The 19,855-nt window shown below is 43.4% G+C and overlaps 1 protein-coding gene across 3 annotated transcripts; it reads left to right on the forward strand.

Moving 5' to 3' along the window:
- Positions 1–4,269: 4,269 nt before the first annotated feature.
- Positions 4,270–19,348, forward strand: spire2 (spire-type actin nucleation factor 2). Of its 3 annotated transcripts, none has more exons than XM_069528943.1 (16): positions 4,270–4,668; positions 8,902–8,945; positions 9,201–9,608; positions 10,261–10,341; positions 10,453–10,617; positions 11,592–11,678; positions 12,191–12,308; positions 13,444–13,610; positions 13,836–14,058; positions 15,683–15,810; positions 16,259–16,396; positions 16,498–16,565; positions 16,661–16,688; positions 17,213–17,251; positions 17,498–17,595; positions 18,711–19,348. In XM_069528943.1, exons 1-16 carry the CDS (start codon positions 4,392–4,394, stop codon positions 19,105–19,107), a joined length of 2,466 nt encoding a protein of 821 aa, XP_069385044.1. In that variant the 5' UTR covers positions 4,270–4,391; the 3' UTR covers positions 19,108–19,348. The 3 variants fall into 3 exon arrangements, with proteins under 3 accessions (XP_069385044.1, XP_069385045.1, XP_069385047.1); XM_069528944.1 differs by having other exon boundaries at positions 17,213–17,236; XM_069528946.1 differs by lacking the exon at positions 17,213–17,251.
- The last annotated feature ends 507 nt before the right edge of the window (positions 19,349–19,855 follow it).

Below are 19,855 nucleotides of genomic sequence, written 5' to 3' on the forward strand. Positions count from 1 at the left end.
ATGGGCTTTACTGAGCGACAGTCCAGATTTATTGTGTCCCTGATGTTAAATGTTATTATTTCACAGTATAAGTCACATTCGAAGCACAAGAGCGAGTCACACGTGAGGAAGAACAATAGATGCTGCGTGTTCTTGAACACATCAACAGTATTTACGACACTGATCAGAACCAAACACTAATGAGAAGAAAAAACAGTCATCATAATAATCAAGAAGTAAGAAGTCCTCCTCGTCCGCCCTCTTTTAAAAGTTATTAATGGCTTTGAATGATGCTGATTGAATGCTGTGTAATCTAAGAAATGAAATGTGACACACTTGGTTTTTAAATGTATTTGATCCTGTGGGTCTGAGGAAGGTTTACTGAGGAGGTGGAAGACACAAGCTGCCATGAAGCACTGGAGGAGACAGGATTGACTTCCCTCAGACGTTTCTCTGGAAGGAGGGAGTCAGTGTCTCTGTTCCCCGGGTTTATCTGAAGGACGCTGGTGAAACTTTATGCTGCCAAACACTACAATAAACTTTCACAGGTAAGTTACTGTGTTAGTTATCATGGTGCTGTCAGAGTGGGAGAAGCTCATCAGGTGGGCGCCACCTGTTGGCTGAGTTCTGGAGTTACATGGAATTTAAACCAAAACTCACTGAGAAAAAGATTTTATATATTTTACCATTGTCCTACAATAATAATAATAATAACACGTTCAGAATAAATAAAGGACTTAACAAAATAAAATACAATATAGTAGATTTTAAAAATGTCATATGAAGTGAATATGTGCTTTAACTATGAAAGATTGTATAAAAGCTAATTTCATTCCAGGAACTATAAGTGAACATGTACGATTTATATTTAAAAATAAATAAATTAATACAATAGATTTAATTCAATTTGAAAAATAATAAATGAATGAATACATTAAAAAATAAGTTAAGATTTCTGTGTAATGCTTCTACATTTAAAATGACTTTATAAACTTATATCATCAACAGAAAACTACTAATTATCACAAACAATAATCAGTAGAATATTTCTTCTACGAACAATCATCATCATCGTGACAACATTGTCCTGACAGACCTGTCGTGGACTCTTCTGTCCTCTGGTGGATTCTCAGAGCAAAGACAAAAAGTTAAAGTTGGGAAACCAAAGTCTGCTTTTCAAGTAGGAATTCAATTTAACAACTTTCTTTACACATTGAAAAATGGTCAACGGCTAAACCACAGATTTAGTTGCTACTTCTTTATATAAAATATACTAAAGATGATGACGATGTCACATCTAAATATCATATTAAAACCTTAATGTTAAATTTTTTCCTGAATTTTACATATTAATTCAATTGTTAAATATTAAATCTAAATCTAGATGTTAGACTGATGTACATGCCAGCAATTAATTTCTATATTTTCATATCAGTGTCAGAGACTTGACCTTCAGCTGTTGACTCACTGTGACAGAATGTTATTAATATTTTCTCTTGAACTTTATTTTCTTTATTTTAGAGACAGTGAAACTGCAGCTACCTGCCTAATTTTTATCTCTTTTTCCGATGCAATGTAGGAGTAAGTCCTGAGTCCTGAGTCCGGAGTAACGCTACATCACGGCTGCAGGTAGAAATAGTTTGAAAGCTCAGTTCATGTAGCAAAATGCTTATTTAGAAAACATATGCATATTTACAATGGATATAAATCCACTGGTTATAAGAAATGTTGACATGAACATTTGAGGTACGTGTTCAGTAGAAAACAGAGCAACTTGCAACAATCACACATTGTGGGGGTTTATTATAGGGAGTTATTCTAACAACCACATTGAAGGACTTGATACGTTTATCTCTTGTAAAATAAATGATCCTCACAAACGTGATGAAGTTCATTACACTGTCACGTACACAGCAGTACAACATTAAGAGACAACCATAGTGATTAACAACAGACGTGACGTCACACGTGTGACGTCAGGCTGCTCTGTGTGCTAATGTTGCTAGCAGTTAGCAACGCGCTAGCTTAAGCATTAAAAAACCACAACAGGAGTAAAGAGTGTATTGTCCACTGCTTCCTTCTTTGTGAAATATGTCAGATAAAGTAAAGTATAACCGACTGGTTTGGAAAAGTAAGACACATTCTCTTCCTGTCATCCCCCTTGCATTGTTTGTTGTGGTTAGCCTGTGGTCGCTAACAAGCTGCTACAACACCTCCCTGCCCCCGTGTGATTCTCAGCAGTTATCAGTTATCAGAAACTTTAAATAAAAGAAATCTATTAAAAGGTAGAAAACCTCTTTAGATCTTAAAGTGAGAGATGAATGTGTGACGAGTGAAACACAGACAATCAAACCGCAGATAATCATTATTGGTCTTTTCTCCAGATGTCACCCTCCAAATGTTTGTGCCTCCATTATATTAAACCTTCGTCATATCAACATGTGCAAAGACTTATTGAGTCAAACAGCAGTCGTGTTATTTGCTGGAAAACTGGAAAACTTTTCTCGGGAGCAGATTGATATCAGTCCGTCTTCTCTGTTGTTTACATAAGTTTTGTTTTAAAGGAATGTTGAAGATCAAATTTCATTTTATTTCCTGATCTGTTTACTGTAGGTTGATATTCACATGTGTGTAATGTTGCCCGTCATGACCTCTTTGTCCTCTGTATTCATACACAAACAAACTGCACGTTTTAAATATTTTGTTTATTTGCTGTAAAGCAAAAACTTTGGGAAACTAAATATCTCCAAAAGAACAGGACGTGCGGTAACTGAGGTGTTTTCAAGCTACAACATGCAGTTTTTTTGTAAAATGTAACTGGCTGTGGAAATGTATTACACGAGGAAGAGTTAACACGTTAGACTGGGGGATGCAGAAAGGTTTGTCAATGATTTAGCCATATGTTTATTTATAACAGGTGAGGAGCACGTCAGGGTTTGTTCTGCTTCTATGTGTTGGCTGTTTCTGCAGGCTTGGGAGTAGCCAGCTATCTTCTCAGAAACATGGAGCCTTGTATTCAGGTCTAACTGGTTCAGAGGTCCACGTTAACGCCCGGAACCACACACTCAGCAAAGAACTCCAGTCTCTGACTCACTCTGTCGTGAGCGAACGTAAACACTGACCCGCCTGGATCCCCTGACTCTAGATCATTTATAAATGTTTATTTACCTGAAAACAAATTATATTCAAGTTTTTAAAAATAGCTTGAACATAAAGAGTTTCTGTGCTTTTAATGGGCTAACTTAAAAGTGATTGATGATGCGTCAACAAATTGTTTACTGATCGTTTACTAATCATCTGTTCATGATTGTGTGCAGAGAAAGTGACTTACAAGTGATTCACATCAAACCATTACTTATTATCATTTCCTCACGATTTGTTCATGAGCATTTCAGGATTTACTAACAGTCTGCAAATGACTTGCAAATATGTGAACATAGCAACTTTTAATCACTGCAAATGTATATATATATATATATGATGAGTTCCTCATTAACTAAAGGCCTTTAAAGACTTGACTGAACGTTATTATAAAGTCTTACACAGATATTTGTTTTTCAACGTTGGTTGCCACTCGCCAATAAACCGAACAAAGAAGACAGGAATTGTTTTGTATTTTTTTTACCAGATTTACAGCAATAATAAAGTTTGTCATGTAAATTTATTTCATATTTGGTATTTTAAAATATCTAAAATGGGGTATTAAACAATATTATATGATATAATGAAGAATGGATTGATGGTATCAAACACATAACACAATATAAGTTATAATACAATATACAAAATAAAATAAGTAATAAAGGATATCTTTATTTATATCTATGACGAATATTTTTATTTATATCTATAACGAATATCTTTATTTATATCTATAGAGAATATCTTTATTTATATCTATAACTAATATTTTTATTTATATCTATGACGAATATCTTTATTTATATCTGTAGAGAATACCTTTATTTATATCTATAAAGAATACCTTTATTTATATCTATAACGAATATCTTTATTTATATCTATGACGAATATCTTTATTTATATCTATAACGAATATTTTTATTTATATCTATAAAGAATACCTTTATTTATATCTGTAGAGAATACCTTTATTTATATCTATAGAGAATAACTTTATTTATATCGATAACGAATATCTTTATTTATATCTATAACGAATATCTTTATTTATATCTATAGAGAATATCTTTATATGAAGAAATAATTCCTAGGCTGAGTAAAGTAGTAAAAAACGATTTTATTTCTGAATCCAACCGGAAGCGGAAGTTGTGAGTGTAAAGTGGACGCTTGATGGAGCGGCGGCTGCAGCAGTTACCGGGCGGACAGGACACCGGAGACCGGGATGCATCGATGGTGGCTGCGGACTGAAGGATGGGCTCCACGGTGTCATGGCCAGATCCAGCAGTAGAAGCTCCGGGGACGCGGAGCCGCGGGGCCCCGGGCCGACGGAGCGGTCCGAGCCCCGGGAACTGTCTCTGGAGGAGGTGCTGAAGTCCCACGACCAGCCCATCAACGAGGAGCAGGCATGGGCCGTGTGCTACCAGAGCTGCCGCGGGCTCACGGTGCCTCCGCCGGCCGCCGGCACAGTCAGCGGGAAGGAGCCGTCATCCATCCTCCTGCACCGGGACGGAACCGTGTGGTTACAGCTGGAGCCCCGGGTCCACGGTGAGACAGCCGAGCCCCGGTTCTCTCTCTCTAGCGCAAAACCCCGTTACGATCAAAGTGAATTTTAACACGAAGTGCGTGCCGTTTGAAGATACTTCGCGTTACAGTTTCACCAAACACAGTTTTGGGAAATATCAGGAGCCGCTTTTCAATTCGGCGTAAATTAATTTCCACGAATCCGAATGTTTTTGTCTAAAATTCTGACTTCTTCGAACTGTTCCAGGTGTTTTCCTCCAGTGAACTTCAGCACTGGAGGTGAAGTTGGTTTCATGTTGGAGATTAAACGGTTGGTTCACTCAGGGACCGTCAATAAATTCCTGTTTGCATAGCTCCATGTCCTGTGATAGATAATGAGACACTAATGGGACAATATTAGATTTAAGTGTCTCCTCTGTCCTCTCCGTCTGCTTATTCATTCCATGGACGTCTCATAGACGTCTGTCTGTCTGTCTGTGTCTCACAAACCCCCCCACCACTAATATTTGACCCGTCGTGACATTTTGACAGTTTGATTATTTCCATTAGATTTTTCCAAACGTCTCCTAACGACTGTCTCTGAAGAGATTTTCTACAAAGTAAAAGCTAAAAGTCTGTTGTTTATCAGAACCTGACGAAGTGGACGCGTCACGTCTGAAACATTAAACCTGCTTCGCTCCTCAGTTTCAACCGGTTCTTGGAGATCAGAACTCGTGATGAAGCTCCTGCACGCTGTCTAAGTTGCCGTCATTGATTTGGTGTTTTTTAGTTTATCAGCAACAAACAGTGATAAGAATGAAAGGTGACGGTGTGTATTAGGTTTGGGTCACGTGATGTGGTCACTATTAAAAAAACAAGACAACTATCTCCTGTTCAAACAGGAATTTATTGACGGTCCCTAAATGAATGAACGCTAGAGTGTCAGTTGAATCTCCATTATAAAACTAACTTCAGTGTTCCAGTATTAATGTTCAGGATTTTACAAAAACTCCTCGAGCTCTGTTGATCACATCAGCGCCGAATTCAACAACATGCACCAGGGGTTCGTCAAATGATTGAAACAAGTTTGGATCCTGTAGGAACCTTGAATAAAAACCAATGCTGCTTTAATTTAGTCAAAAATCACAGGGAGACTGGTGCTTTGCAACATGCTGTTCGCCCTGTCCTGTTCAAAACAAGGTTACATCCCTGCAACAACTGACCTCCCACTAGATTATTGGATTATTTCACAGACCCCTGAGCTGCGGTCACATCCGAGCAGCCTGTGTTCTGTTGCACCATCGATGCCAACAAGGATGACTCGTATTATACGGTACATGGTTAATAATTCAGCGCTTCACTCCAGCGTCCCCTCTCACCAGGACTGTTTAGGAGACTTCAAAGTCTGGCTGGAAGGATTTTACGCAGCCTGTACCTGCATAATATAAGAATATGTATGAGCTCACTGAGGGCTGGGCCCAAGAAACCGGCTCCAGGAGTCTGATACAGCACAGAGGCCACCTCAGATGAAACCTAAGATAAGAACAATAGGTTCAACCAGAGGCCATGTTGTGTACTCATTTTGTTGTGTCATCGTGCAGCGTGTATCTGAGTTTCCTTCGGCCGAGCGTCGAGAGAAGTGCGAATACACGTTAAAGACCACAAGTGAAAAGTGATTTAACCTCTGGAATGAAGCAGGTGTCCCAAGTGCCTGATGGATTAAATGTACTCGCAGAGTTCCTGTTGTAAACGTGTGTGTTAGTAAAGTTGTGTTCTCTACTCCTGTGTCGAGGCTGCGGAGCTACTTCAGGATCACTGACTCACTTTTTATTGTTTGTGTTCATCCTACCTGGTTTATCTGAGAGTGGACATGTTCAATGTTTTTAATAAGTAATTCAAATCTCATGCTCATGTTCAACTTTATGTTTTGACTTTTAAATTCCCCGGGACCCAAATATGAGCTTTAATCCCACGGACTGTCACACACTGAGATTCTACTAACGTCTAGTGGAGACGTTCAGCTCTCACTCGTTTTCTGTTGGACAGTTTTAATGTCCACACATGCTGACATGTTTCCTCAGCCTCCATTTGGACGTTCACATAACGGCCCCACGGGGATGAAACCGTCCACTCACCGGCCTCGTCTGGTCCGGTGACGTCCAATGACGTTTCTGCTGAGTGTCGGCAGGTTGAGACCTTTCTCCGTCCTGGTGTGAGAGAGAAGTAGCATCAGTATGCACAGCCTCTGTTTCCTGCAAATCTAAACCTCGTCTGGTCGTTTGACAGTCTGCAGAGGTGGAGGAGGTTAATGTGAATCCAGATATTAGCCTGGACCGAGGTTGCATTCCACAGCATTTTAATGTGGGCACACACCTGATGTATCGGCACACACACACACACACACACACACACACACACACACACACACACACACACACACACACACACACACATACATATCTCGTCCTGACTGACGCTGCTGCAGGTGCACTGTGTTTGGTCCGAACAGGAAGTGACTGGTTCAAATGGCGAGCAGAGGAATCTCTGCATCTCTTTCTTGCGTCTCAGCTGAACGTCGCAGACGCTCCCTCCCTGTCGGTCAACATGAGCGTGTTCAGTTTACTGACATCACTGACGTCAGCTGTTGCAGTGACGGTCGGAGCCGCTTCAGAGAGAACTAATCTGACCGGACACAAACGAGACTGAATCCTGGTGCTGGAATAATCCAGAGTCAGGATCAGGATGAAAATATTAGTTTCCCTCTGTGTCAGAAGTTTCAGATTTCTGTGGCACGGTGAACACGGTTAAACTTACGGAACAGAGAAACAACTTCAGGCCAAAGTATAGATTTTATCCAGACTGAACCTTTAACTCACAGAGAACATCCACATCTGAACTTCGCTCCTCTACGCTTCATTAACAAAGAGAGACTTGATGTTCTACAGTTTAACCATCAGATCACAAATGAGCATCTCTCTGCACGATAGAATTTGTACAAGTTGTTTTATCAGGAGACTCAGATCTCTGAAGAGCTGAACTTAGTCGAAGTCCTCGTCCCACTGAAGGATCAGTTGTATTTGGTTTTTTTTGTCCCGGTCGTCGTCTCTTTCCACCGCGACGCTCTGGTTTATTGTGTTTTCCTGAATCTAAGCTCGAGGTGTTTACTGAGCGTGGGAAAGTGTTGGTGACACGCTCTGACCTCAGCCGTGTTCTCTTTGAACCTGTCGGGCAGGTTTGCAGGGGTTCATGTTATCATCTCTCCTGTGTGTGTGTGTGTGTGTGTGTGTGTGTGTGTGTTCAGTTGCTGTGTCTTGTTGATGGAAGCAGTTTCTGTTCTCAGGGATCAGAGTGATGCTGTGTTTACGTCGGCGTCTCATCCGACCCCCCCCCCCCCATCACCACCTCCACACCCATCCCTCTTCATTTTTCTGTTCATCCCTCTCTTATCTCTCTCTTTCCAACATATTCTCTTCTTCTGTTATTCCCCTGTTGTTCTCCGTCTTTGTCTCCTCTCGTCCGTTCTCCTGTTTCTCCGCAGTGAAAGCTGCTGATCGAGGAGTTTCAGGCCTCTCGGGTGTCGTTACCGACATCTGAGCCGGGAGAGAGAGCTTTTATACTGTCTCACACACACACACACACACACACACACACACACACACACACACACACGCTATGTCCCAGTTACACTGTCGGACATACGGAGTAACATGTTTGAATTAATGAGTAGAAGATTGAATAAAACACTGACTCAGTTTTTATTGTTCTGTAAAGTTCACAGCTTTAGTTCCAGTTTTATTTTGAAGAAAACATTCAAATCAGAGAACGAGAAACCAGAACCTGTTTCATCGCTTCTCTAAAATAAATAGAATAAAAAATTAGAATTCAGTCACTTTGAAAACAGAAAAGTTGGAAATTGACTCTGAAGTTTAGTTTCGTATTTGATGGGATTAATATAAAAAAATAACTAAACAGAACCGGGAGGAGAATAAATAGAACTGCTCTGTCTTCTTTTTTATTTTTATCTTATAGAAACACAGACTTTTATAATTTCACATGTAATCTAACTTTTATCAGTTCCTCACTTTCTTTGTATTTCTCTTTGTTTGTGAATTATTGTGAAGCCGAAACCAAAGTGAATTAACTTGAGTTTAACTTGAGTTAAATGATAAACTAGGTTTAGTTAACGAGCAGAAACATAATTTAAAATCCAACATAGTAAATATGGATAAATATGAATCGTGTCAGGAAATGATAAGTTTTTAATTTCTGTTTCCTCAGACGACTCCGACGAAACTCCTCTTCCACCGACTGCAGAGCGACAGGTGAGACACAACAAGAAACACAAAGAGCGTCATTCATGTGATTGAGCGTCTTCTTCCACGAGTGGTCTTCCTCTGAAAGCACATTTAAATTCACACAGACACACACACACACTCAGAAGCATCACACATGAACAGACACACTCAGAACTGGTGGATGTAATTCACTTCACTGATTTTCATACATCACCACTTCCAGAAGAGAAATGTAAAGATTGTAATTGTACGTCAGTGACCTCCGTTCACCGTCTCCTCCAGGTGGTCCAGTCTCTGGGCGTGGCCATCTACAGAGCTCTGGACTGGGGCCTGGACGACAGTGAGGAACGGGAGCTCAGTCCGCAGCTGGAGCGCCTCATCGAGCGCATGGCCGGCGGGGGCCCGGACGGGGGCCCGGGCGGGGGGGGCGACAGCATCGCCGGAAACGGAGCGGCAGATGAGGGGTACAGCGGACAAGAAGAGGAAGAGGAGGAGGAGGAGGAGAAGGCGAAGGAGAAGGAGGGAGCGATGAGGCCGGTGTGTACGTTCCGTCAGGTGATGGCGATGTGTGCGTCCCGGCTGTCCGATCCCAGCCTGGCTCCAGAGCACTACCCGGCTGTGTGCAGGGCTCTGTTCGTAGAGACGCTGGAGCTGCAGACCTTCCTCACCAAGATCAGAGACGCCAAAGAGGTGAGTTACATGAAATGAACTCAGTGTCCTGGGATCATTATTGTCCACACAAGCAGCTGCTGTGTTTTAATTTGCCTCCAGACACAGTCACACCTGAATCTTCTCGTGGTTCGAAGTGAGGAACCACTTTACACACGTTTACTGAACCTTCAGTCAAACTCATGATTTACAAACTCATTCACAACATCAGACTTTATTAAATCAAATCAAATATAAAAGCTCAATCATGATTTTGATTTCAATGAACTTACTTATTCATTTAGACTGATTAGTTTTAAAAGTGAAATTTTCTTCAAATGATAACTGACATAGAAAAGACAATTAGTTTCCAACATTTATCAAACTGTAGATAAATTCTACCATAACAGTTCCAGTGAACACCAACATTATTTATTAAAATCCTTTACTTACCAGATCATCTGACCTCGGGCTGTGAGGTGCAGCTCACGTGGTTATTTCCTCATAACTAACTCAAGTTATAATAAACTGAAGCAGGTTTATTCAGAGTCTGGTGGTTGAATCATCTCTAAAGAAACTGTGACAGTCAAAGCTGATCCTGACTCTGACGTTCATCATAATAATACGTTGAGTTCAGTGTGAGCGTCGTTTCTGTTTGTGGTTAAAACAAATGTGTTTCTTGTTTGTTGCTCAGATGCTGAAGAAGATCACGACAGAGGAAGCTCTGGAAGATCAGTCGACAGCTGAGCTGGACGCACTGAAGAACAGAGACTGGGTGAGACTGAACCAGCGAGACCGTGTGTCGGAGACGTCTGTGTCGTCATGGTGACGCATGCAGACATATCTGAGTGTGTGTTGAAGTGGTTGTGGTTGTTTTCCATCCCAGGCCCGTCTGTGGGTGCAGCTGATGAAGGAGCTCAGACAGGGAGTGAAGCTGAAGAAGGTGCAGGAGCAGCCGTTCAACCCGCTGCCCACAGAGTTCAGCCTCACGCCCTTCGAGATGCTGATGCAGGACATACGAGCGCGAAGGTTCCAGCTGCGTAAAGTCATGGTGAGCCACAAACCCTGAGCTTAAAGATACAACTGGCGAGGGTCAGAAAAAAATCACATTTATTTATGGAACTAGAAATAATGTTTTCCTCCACCAACCAGATCGTTTCAGTTTGAATACATTTGCATTCAGACTCTGTAACCTTTGACTTTTTACCACTGAATCGAATCACTTCTTCTTTTAAGCAAACGGAATATTTGTAACAAGTTTGAAGAATTTCCGTCAAGGTGTTCTAGAGGTAACGTGTTCAAAAGGCTAAGAATGATTTTCTGAGGCCACTTTGACCTTTGACCTTTGACCACCTAAATCTACTCAGTTAATCCGTCTAATTTAACTATTTTACCAAATTTGAAAGAACTCGCTGAAGGCGTTCTTGAGATATCGTGGTCACAAGGAATGGGCGGACGGACAGCTAAAAAACATAATGCCTGAGGCCACTGGGTGTCGCCAGCGTGCAGGAATAAAAACAAAATGTAGAAATAAAATAAATGAGAAGCGACATTTCGAGAAGACAGCAGGAAAAATCTGGAGATCTTTCTTCAGATGCAACATTTCTAATCGTCTGTAAAAAGCCTCATTTAATGTCAGTGTGGATCGTGGTAACGCAGTCGCCATCGTTCTCTAGTTCTCCTGGACTCGAGCATGAACTGACCTCTAATGTCAAAGGTCAACGTGACATCACATGATTTCACATGCTGATGACAAACTGTCACAGAAATCTCCCAAAGGATGAAACCGTCCTCAAGGTCGTTCATCCACAAGGTCAAAGGTCATAATTCAACATGAGTCAGGAACAGAAGAAGAGATTGTGACGAGCTCTTAATCACAAATCATTTATTTTATATGTCTGTGACGTAACCATTGTTAAAGTAAGAAGTCGAATGTGAAGAATCCACAGGAAACAGGGTGAAGGTACTGAAGTGAGAGCGAGCGACTGAGTGTAGATGGTGAGTGTGATTTTGTCTTGTTACCAGGTGGACGGGGACATTCCCACCCGAGTGAAGAGAAACGCACATGAACTGATTCTGGATTTCATCAGGTCACGACCTCCGCTCAAACCAGTGAGTGTGAACACGTCTCAGAGTGAATCACATGTTACAGGATACAAGTTCGGTCTCAGTCAATCATCAGAAACCATCTTTGAGAAAAATGTATTTAACGTCCACTGTGATATTTTAGTTTGGTCCATGTCCCATCTGCTAACATGGAGGAGGTGGGGTTTCTGATCAATACACCAGGGGACATTCAGGATGATTTGGCTTCACTTTTCTGGAGCTGTCAGGTCATCCATCTTTATTCTGTTGTCCCTCTGGGTTCCTCCTCTGGTGTCCCTCAGGGCTCCGTCCTTGGTCCTCTTCTGTTTCCTGTTTACCTGCTGCCTCTTGAAGCTCTTTACTCTTTGAATCAGACGTCTCTCAGCTATTATCCATTAAAACCTCAGATTCAAGTCAAACTAATCTCACAACTCTGATTTCTTCAATTTCAGTTCCCTGAAGGTTCTTTATATTTTGTCCTTCTCTTTTTCCATATTCTTCTCCTGTGCTGATGTTTTCTGATTGTTTCTTTCTGTAAGGTCATGGAGCGCAGCCTCCCCCCTCCTCCCCCGCAGCAGCAGTCCCTCCATGACCAGGTCCTCGCTGAGATCAAGCAGGAGAGGAAGCTCAGGCCCGTGGACCCGCCCAGCTCCAGACGTAAGACCAATATCTCTCACTGATCCTTTTACCCAGAATTCAAGTCTCCCACCTAAAGGTCACATGACAGATTTAAGAACTGAATGAAAAACATCATCAACCTCCTCACTGGCGACCCCCAGTGGTCGGAGGCATTATGTGTTTGGATTGTCCATCGGTCTTCTTGTGAAAACGATATCTCAAGAACACCTCGAGGGAATTTCTTCAGATTTGGTACAAACCTTCAAGTGGACTCTAAGATGAAGTGATTAGATTTGGGTGAAGGTCAAAGGTCAAGGTCACTGTGGCTTCACAAAACATGTGTTTGGCTTCTTGAACATGAAATCTTAATATGTCTTTCTGGAATTTCTTCAAATTTTGACTCAACTTGGACTCAAAGATGAACTGATCAGATTGACCTGTGGATCATTTCAGTTTCCACCTCACAGACACAAACGAACGCAGCCGATCATATTTGTCTCATAACAACCTCACTGGGTCATCATCACCATGCTCTCGTCTGCTCACCGTCAGGCTCACAATACACTTGAGTAGTTTTCTATTTAAAGCTGCAGCTCCTGTGGAAGTGGTTTCACATTTCATAAATATTGAGCTGTTGTTTACAGATCAAGGTCAGTGTTCAGTGGAGCTCAGTGAGAAGTCGCTCTGTGTAAATGTGCTGTGGTTGAAAACAAAGAATCCAACCTCTGAAAATGAATTCTGAGCAGAGAGAGAGAGAGAGGAGAGAGAGAGAGAGAGAGGGAGAGAGAGAGGAGAGAGGAGAGAGGAGAGAGGGAGAGAGAGAGAGGGAGAGAGAGAGGGAGAGAGAGAGAGAGAGGAGAGAGAGAGAGAGAGAGAGAGAGAGAGAGAGAGACCAGGAACACTGTAGCACCATCAGGTTCAGCTCTGACTGGTTCTAATGAAAACAATAACAGTTACTGATTATTAATGATAACAGCAACAATTCAAATGATCATTAATTACTGAAGTGTTGTTGATAATAATAATAATAATAATAATAACAGTTGTTCCTGGAGTCAGAGATATCTGCAAAGAGAGAGAGAGAGAGAGAGAGAGAGAGAGCGACTATGGGAGAAGAAGAAACAGTTGTTGATGTTGAATCACTGTGTCTCTCTCTCTCTCTCTCTCTCTGCAGCCTTCGGCTCTCTGCCCTGTCTCGCTCAGACGTGTCCCTGCAGCGTCAAATCTACTTCATGCATCGACTTGTCTGTGTCGGACTCTGGGCCCCGGCCCTCGTCCCGCCCTCGCATCCTGCTCAAGGCCCCGACTCTGGCAGAGATGGAGGAGATGAACATATCAGAGGTGAGGCCACGCAGACGACGCTTCCGTCTCTTTACCTTCTCTTTATTTTCCTCCGTCACCTCCAAACCTTACTGATGCTGCTACTCCACTTCGCTTTTCCTTTTCCTCCTCCTTTCTCCTCCTCTGTTCTCTTCCTACTCCCTGCCCTCCCTCCTCCCTCCCTCCTCTTCCACCTCCTCCATCCTCTTCCTGCTCCGTCCTCTTCCTCCTTCGTCCCCACCACAGGAGGAGGAGTCCCCAGACAACAGCGAGCTGAAGCGGGTGGAGAGCTCCCCCATGCCTCTGAAACGGGACCGTTCCTTCTCTGAGCACGACCTGGCGTTGCTCCGTGGAGAGATGCTTCCTTCGCTCTCCGAGTCGGCCCAGCTGGACGGGGCGGTCAGGCTGAGATTCGAGAGGCCGCGGTCCCGGACTCTGACCAGCTGCGGACCGCCACCTTACTTCAGAGGTCAGTATGGAAACGTTGGCTCGTGTGTGGAGGCAGAAAGGTAAACAGTGTGCATCTAATCACTGGTTCACATTGTTGATCGTGTCGTTGCGTGTGATAAATTTTTTTTTAACATTATGAGACATTTTTCCTCAGATTTCTCAGAGAACTGTTCAAAGATCTTGATGAAAACAATCCGACATATTTATACGACTGATCTCTCCGAGTGTTGGGCCTCGGAGGTGTATGAGCTTTAATCAGTGAGTTGGACATGAACAGTTTCCTCATCCACTTCGCGGTCGGGGCTCGTTGGTCGGAGTCTCGTGCTCGACTGAAGGACAAATAACGACTCTATTCACACCGGCTGCATTTCAATCCTCGTCCCACAGAGGGAGCCACAGTCACTCTGTATTTATCCTCATTCATTTTTTAATGAGCAGAAGGTTTCGATAGTTTTACACATAATTAGAGGGAAGTGTTTTTTAAGGTTTCAGCTCTTCTGCCTCAAGGAAACTGGTTGAATAACAAAAAGATGAAGACGAAACGACGACTGTCTTCTTCTGCTATGAAACTCAAGTTCTTTATTTACCTCTCGATTTAATTTCAACCTTTATGAAACGACTCAGTGGTGGAGGAGTCACTGTCGTCTGTCTGTCCTCAGTTATACCTCTAACAGTAACCTCGTTAGATCACGGAAACAAGAGCTGTGTTGGTGAGAGCAGAGAGGCACTGACGGGGAAAGTATGGATGGATTCTAATCAAATGTAAAGATGTGCTGATAAAGTCAAACTGAGGGAAGGAGGGCGGAGGCTAATGGGTTTGAACTGTGTGCTGCGAGTAAACCACAGGGTGGAGGTTATCTGTGTGACGGCCATTAGCAGCCTCGCCATACAGCGATCTCCACTTCAATCCAGTCTCCATCTGTAAGAGTCTGCAAGCTGATCCACGCTGCTGCACAGACCACAGGGTCTGAGCCTGGTGGGGGGGCAGAGCCTCTGCAGCGGGTGGATGACCAGGAGGATAAATCATGGAGCGAGGGTTGTATAAATATGTTCATGAATATGAAATGGATCATGACCAATATCGTGTTCCTTGGTTGTGACACACAACAACAGCTCGACACATCTCAGTTTGTTGCTCGTTTATCATCGATGTAAAAACACAAAGTTACACAAACACAAACTTCGTTCACTGAGATTCAACTTGGATCTTTTGTTACTTGCTTCCTGTGATATGCAGTATGCGACTCTGCCAACAGGAGGCGCTGGAGCCTCTGGTGTGTGAGTGTGAGGAGGCCTCAGCTGATCCAAATTATCCAGAGCTGTTTACCGGCTTGTTTACTTTGCATCAGAGCCACATCGACACCTCCGTGTGAGGGATCAGAGTTTCAGCTCCAGACCCCCGACCGGCTCTGGACAGACGTCTCTCTGGGACCTGAGTTTCACACGAGGAGCTGAAATCACTCTGCTGCGATGAGATTAATAAAACATGACAGTGTCGTCCACAGACCAACTCTGCGCAGGGCTGAGATCTGAGAGGAAGCTACACGAAGGAGGCTGATGTGTAATTCATGGACTTCCTCTCACTGATGTTGTCCTTTATTCAGTCCTGTTTACTTCTCTCCCTTCTTCATTTCCCACCCCAGCATCCTTCCCGGGTCACAGCTGGGTGCCGTCCTCCCCGGCCCGTCTGTCTCTGAGCTCAGTGGACGAGACCACGGAGGCCTCAGAGGCGGCGTCACGCTCCAGAGCTGCAGACGAGCACCAGTGGATGGTGAGGAAAACACTCTGTGACATGTTCATCACGTCAGTTTCAGTGAAAAAAACAAGTTCCTCCAGTGAAGTCAAATAATTTCCACCTGGTTCGATCACAAATCAATATTTTCTCTCAGACTTTTCTGACTTTTTGTTATTAGGAGTTTTTCTGCAGGTTTTGTGCTTCATATTATATTTTACATTATTTATTATTTTATGATACAAATCAAACCAAGTTAGTGACAAAAACATAATAGAAATTATAATAAGAACTTTATTTGTATAGCATTTATCTAAACAAGGTTACAGAGTGCTTCGTGATATATGGCAAAAAAAAGAAGGAACTAAAATAAAAGGTATTAAATTCAGTTTCAAGCATCAAATCATGACGTCATAAGGTTAAAATGAAAACGCTGCCACTGAGGGTTTTTGTTCATCAGCTGAAAACAGATGAACTCTGTGTTCAGGAGGAGTTCAGTCATCCTGTGGAGAGTCTCGCTCTCACCGTGGACGAGGTCATCAACGTGCGCCGAGTGCTCGTCAAAGCTGAGATGGAGAAGTTTCTTCAGAGCAAAGAGCTTTACAACAACCTGAGGAGAGGCAAGGTGACGGAGGAGCTCCACCCGCTGCTGATCCTCACTGAGCTGACGTCACATGAGCGGACTCAGTAACTCTGTGTGTGTGTGTGTGTGTGTGTGTGTCTCAGGTTTGCTGCTGCTGCAGAGTCAAGTTCCCTCTCTTCTCGTGGCCGTCTACGTGCCTGCTGTGTAAACGGTATCGTGTTTGTTCATATTTCACCTGTAACAGATTTGAGTTCGCGCTCGTTCAGAAGAGTTTGTGAAATGATTTAATGTTTGTGTCTCCGTCAGATCCGTCTGTGGCTCCTGCAGCGCGAAGGTAAGAACGAGAACTCTTCATCATATCACGTGTTCAGGGATGAAAAGTCATCAAACTCTTCCTGAGTTTTATTTTCCCAGCATCCCGTCGCTAAAATGATTCGGAACTCGTTCTCATCGTACATTGATTTGATTTTAAAGTTGACGTTAAAATACAGACTCTAGAAGTAAAAACTATTGTGATAATATTAATGATAATGATTATTATAATGAATAAGTATCAAACTCCTCCAGCAGCTGAAAGACACAGGTTTGTGTTTGTCGTGGACAAATCGAATATTTGAAAGAAGGAATAATGAAAGCAGCAGTGACTTCAGTTATAGTTCATCATGAATAATTCATTAGACACATTCTTTATAATTACTTATCATTGATCATGGAGGAACTCAGTTTAACTGTGTGTGTGTGTGTATTAAGTTTATTTTAAGATTTGACCACTTTAACAACACGCAGCGTTATTTCAGTTGAAGTTTTTGTGTTGACGTCATTTCTTCTGTTCTTTTGTCGGTTTTGATTTCGCCTCAGGCCCAGGCCATGTTGGATGTGTGGGTCTGTGCTCTGCAGGTTCTCTTTTTGTGTGCTTCTTTTTGTGTGCTTCTTTTTGTGTGCTTGTTTGTTGGGGTGCTGTGACTCATTGTGCTGTTCTATCATTGTTGTGGTGTCTGTTTGTTCATTAGTGACAGTCCTGGGTCTTTCAGCGTCTGTGTATTTAAATCTGTTGCTTGTACTTCTATAAATACTGGTATGAAAGTACTTCGCCATGTCCCATCTCAACACAGTGTCTGTCTGCGTCTCCTTGTTTTGCTCCAGATGAAGATTCCCTCGAAGAAGATGGCTCACATCCCCGTGTACACGGTGGGATTCCACAGCGCCCCCAAGAGCCACGCACACAAAAGCCAAGTCTATAAGTGAGTCTGTGTTTCTCCCTGTGAATCCAGCACAGGGCCGGTCTCAGCCGGTGGGTCGGGGTTAAAGGTCAAGGTGAATAAAACATTTCACAATAAAAGGAGGAAGAGAACTTCATGCTGTTGGGACCATGAACTAAATTGTCCAACAATTCATAAAGAACTATTTCAATACGGTCAAGTTATGTTTTTTTTAATTAACCCAGTTCAGATTGAAACACCGTCATCAGACACAAGGGGGCGTAAAAAAACAAGAAGCCTTCAGCGCCCTCTAGTGGTGCTCTGTGTCTCTGCACACTCACTCTGGAGTATTTACTTTATTAACTTCACACATGTCAGTCAATGTAAAGCTGACTTGACCTTTTGACCAATCACTGGACTTGTTAATCCCCCCCCCACCCACCCACACACACACACACACACACTCATCTGTGTAAATCTACCCCCCCCCTTCAAACTACTGATTGCTAACCTTCTCCAACCTGAGCAGAAACAGCCTCCGTGTTCCACCAATCACAGAGAGACGACTCAATCCAATCACCAGCTGCCCCCCCCCTCACACACACACACACACACTCTCACACACACACTCTCTCACACACGTGCACACACATACACACACACACACACACACTCTCTCACACACACATACACACACTCTCTCACACCTTCCCCTCTCGTGTTATATAATCAGCAGAGAGCCGAGGCCTCTAAGCAGCCATTATGTAATAATTACTCAGCCATCATTAATATCCTCGCTCGGCCCGTGTGAGGACGGACGTGGACGAGAGCGACAAGAGGACGGAGAGATGGAGCGAGAGACGCTGAGTTAGAGAGAGAGAGGAAGAGAGAGGTGGTGATCGGTTTCTTTTAATCAGAGAAACTTGGAGGAGGGGTGGAGCCTGGGACGAACACTTTACATTTTGTTGTGGATGAAACTGCACATCCAGGAATTTGTCTCCACTTTGTTTAATTAATGACAAATAAATAATTAACGTTATCAGACCACTTCCTGGTTCAGTTCAGCTACAAGAACGAGGCAGGTGTCGACTTTATTCTCTGATTGTCGTCTGCCTCCATCATGTATAGATAATAAAAGTCTCCCTGTCCCTCTGCAGGTCCCTGAGGAGTTTGTCCCGTCGCTCAGTGGAGGAGGAGTTCCCTCACCTCTACGCTCATGGCTGCACGCTGCGTGACATCTGCGCCGAATGCACCAAGTTCGTAGCCGATGTCATTTCCTCCAGCCGCCGGAGCCTGGACATCCTCAACAACACTCCCAAGAGGGAGGCCAGGGCCGCGGCCGCCGCCGCCGCCGCTCACAGGCCACAGCTGCAGCGTCAGTCCCACCTGGAGACTTTTCCTCAGCAGGACCCTCCCCCCCAGCCTCACCCACAGTCACTGTGTCTCCCCCAGCTCCCTCCCCAGGCCCATCAGCAACAGCAGCAACTTCACGCGTCATTGCCTCCTTCTTCGCCGCAGCTCCGCAACGACACGATCAACAATGTGAACCAATGATTAGATACACACTGTTTACCTTTCTGCCTCCACACACACACACACACACACACACACACACACTGACACTGCACACACACACACACACACACACTGACACTGCACTACACTCACACACACAAACACTCACTCACTCACTCACACACACACACACTCTGACACTACACTACACACACACACACACACACACTGACACTGCACTACACTCACACACACAAACACTCACTCACACACACACACACACACTCACACACACTCTGACACTACACTACACACACACACATGAATGAAAACAGTGAATGATAAAACATATTGTGTCCTTCATGGGCGGGGCAGAAGGAGACGCTCGAACCAAAATGAAAATGTGTTTTTCTTTATGCTCAAGCATCAGATGTCTTGTCGCTTGCTGGAGCCATGAAAAACTGTTGAAGCGCTATGAATCCTGGGATATGTTGGGTCGTGGAGGGTCCACCTGTTGGACGGAAGGAATCGGACAGTTGTGACAATCGGTCTTCAAACGCAGCTTCGACATCGAGTTTATAATCCAGTGAATTCTTCTTTAAATGAAGTTTTGAATGATGTGAAACGCTGCACAGAAAGTTCTTAGTGAGAATCTAGAGACACTGACTCCTCATCCATATCTCACGTGCACACACATGCACAGAGATCCTGCTCACGTTCTAAGCGCTCAGCTGGAGGAAGTTTTACCTGCAGAAGCTCTGGTGGTTAAACTCTGAGGTGGAGGTGG

This window comes from Paralichthys olivaceus, chromosome 7 (genome assembly GCF_024713975.1).
Source record: "Paralichthys olivaceus isolate ysfri-2021 chromosome 7, ASM2471397v2, whole genome shotgun sequence".
NCBI lineage: Eukaryota > Metazoa > Chordata > Actinopteri > Pleuronectiformes > Paralichthyidae > Paralichthys > Paralichthys olivaceus.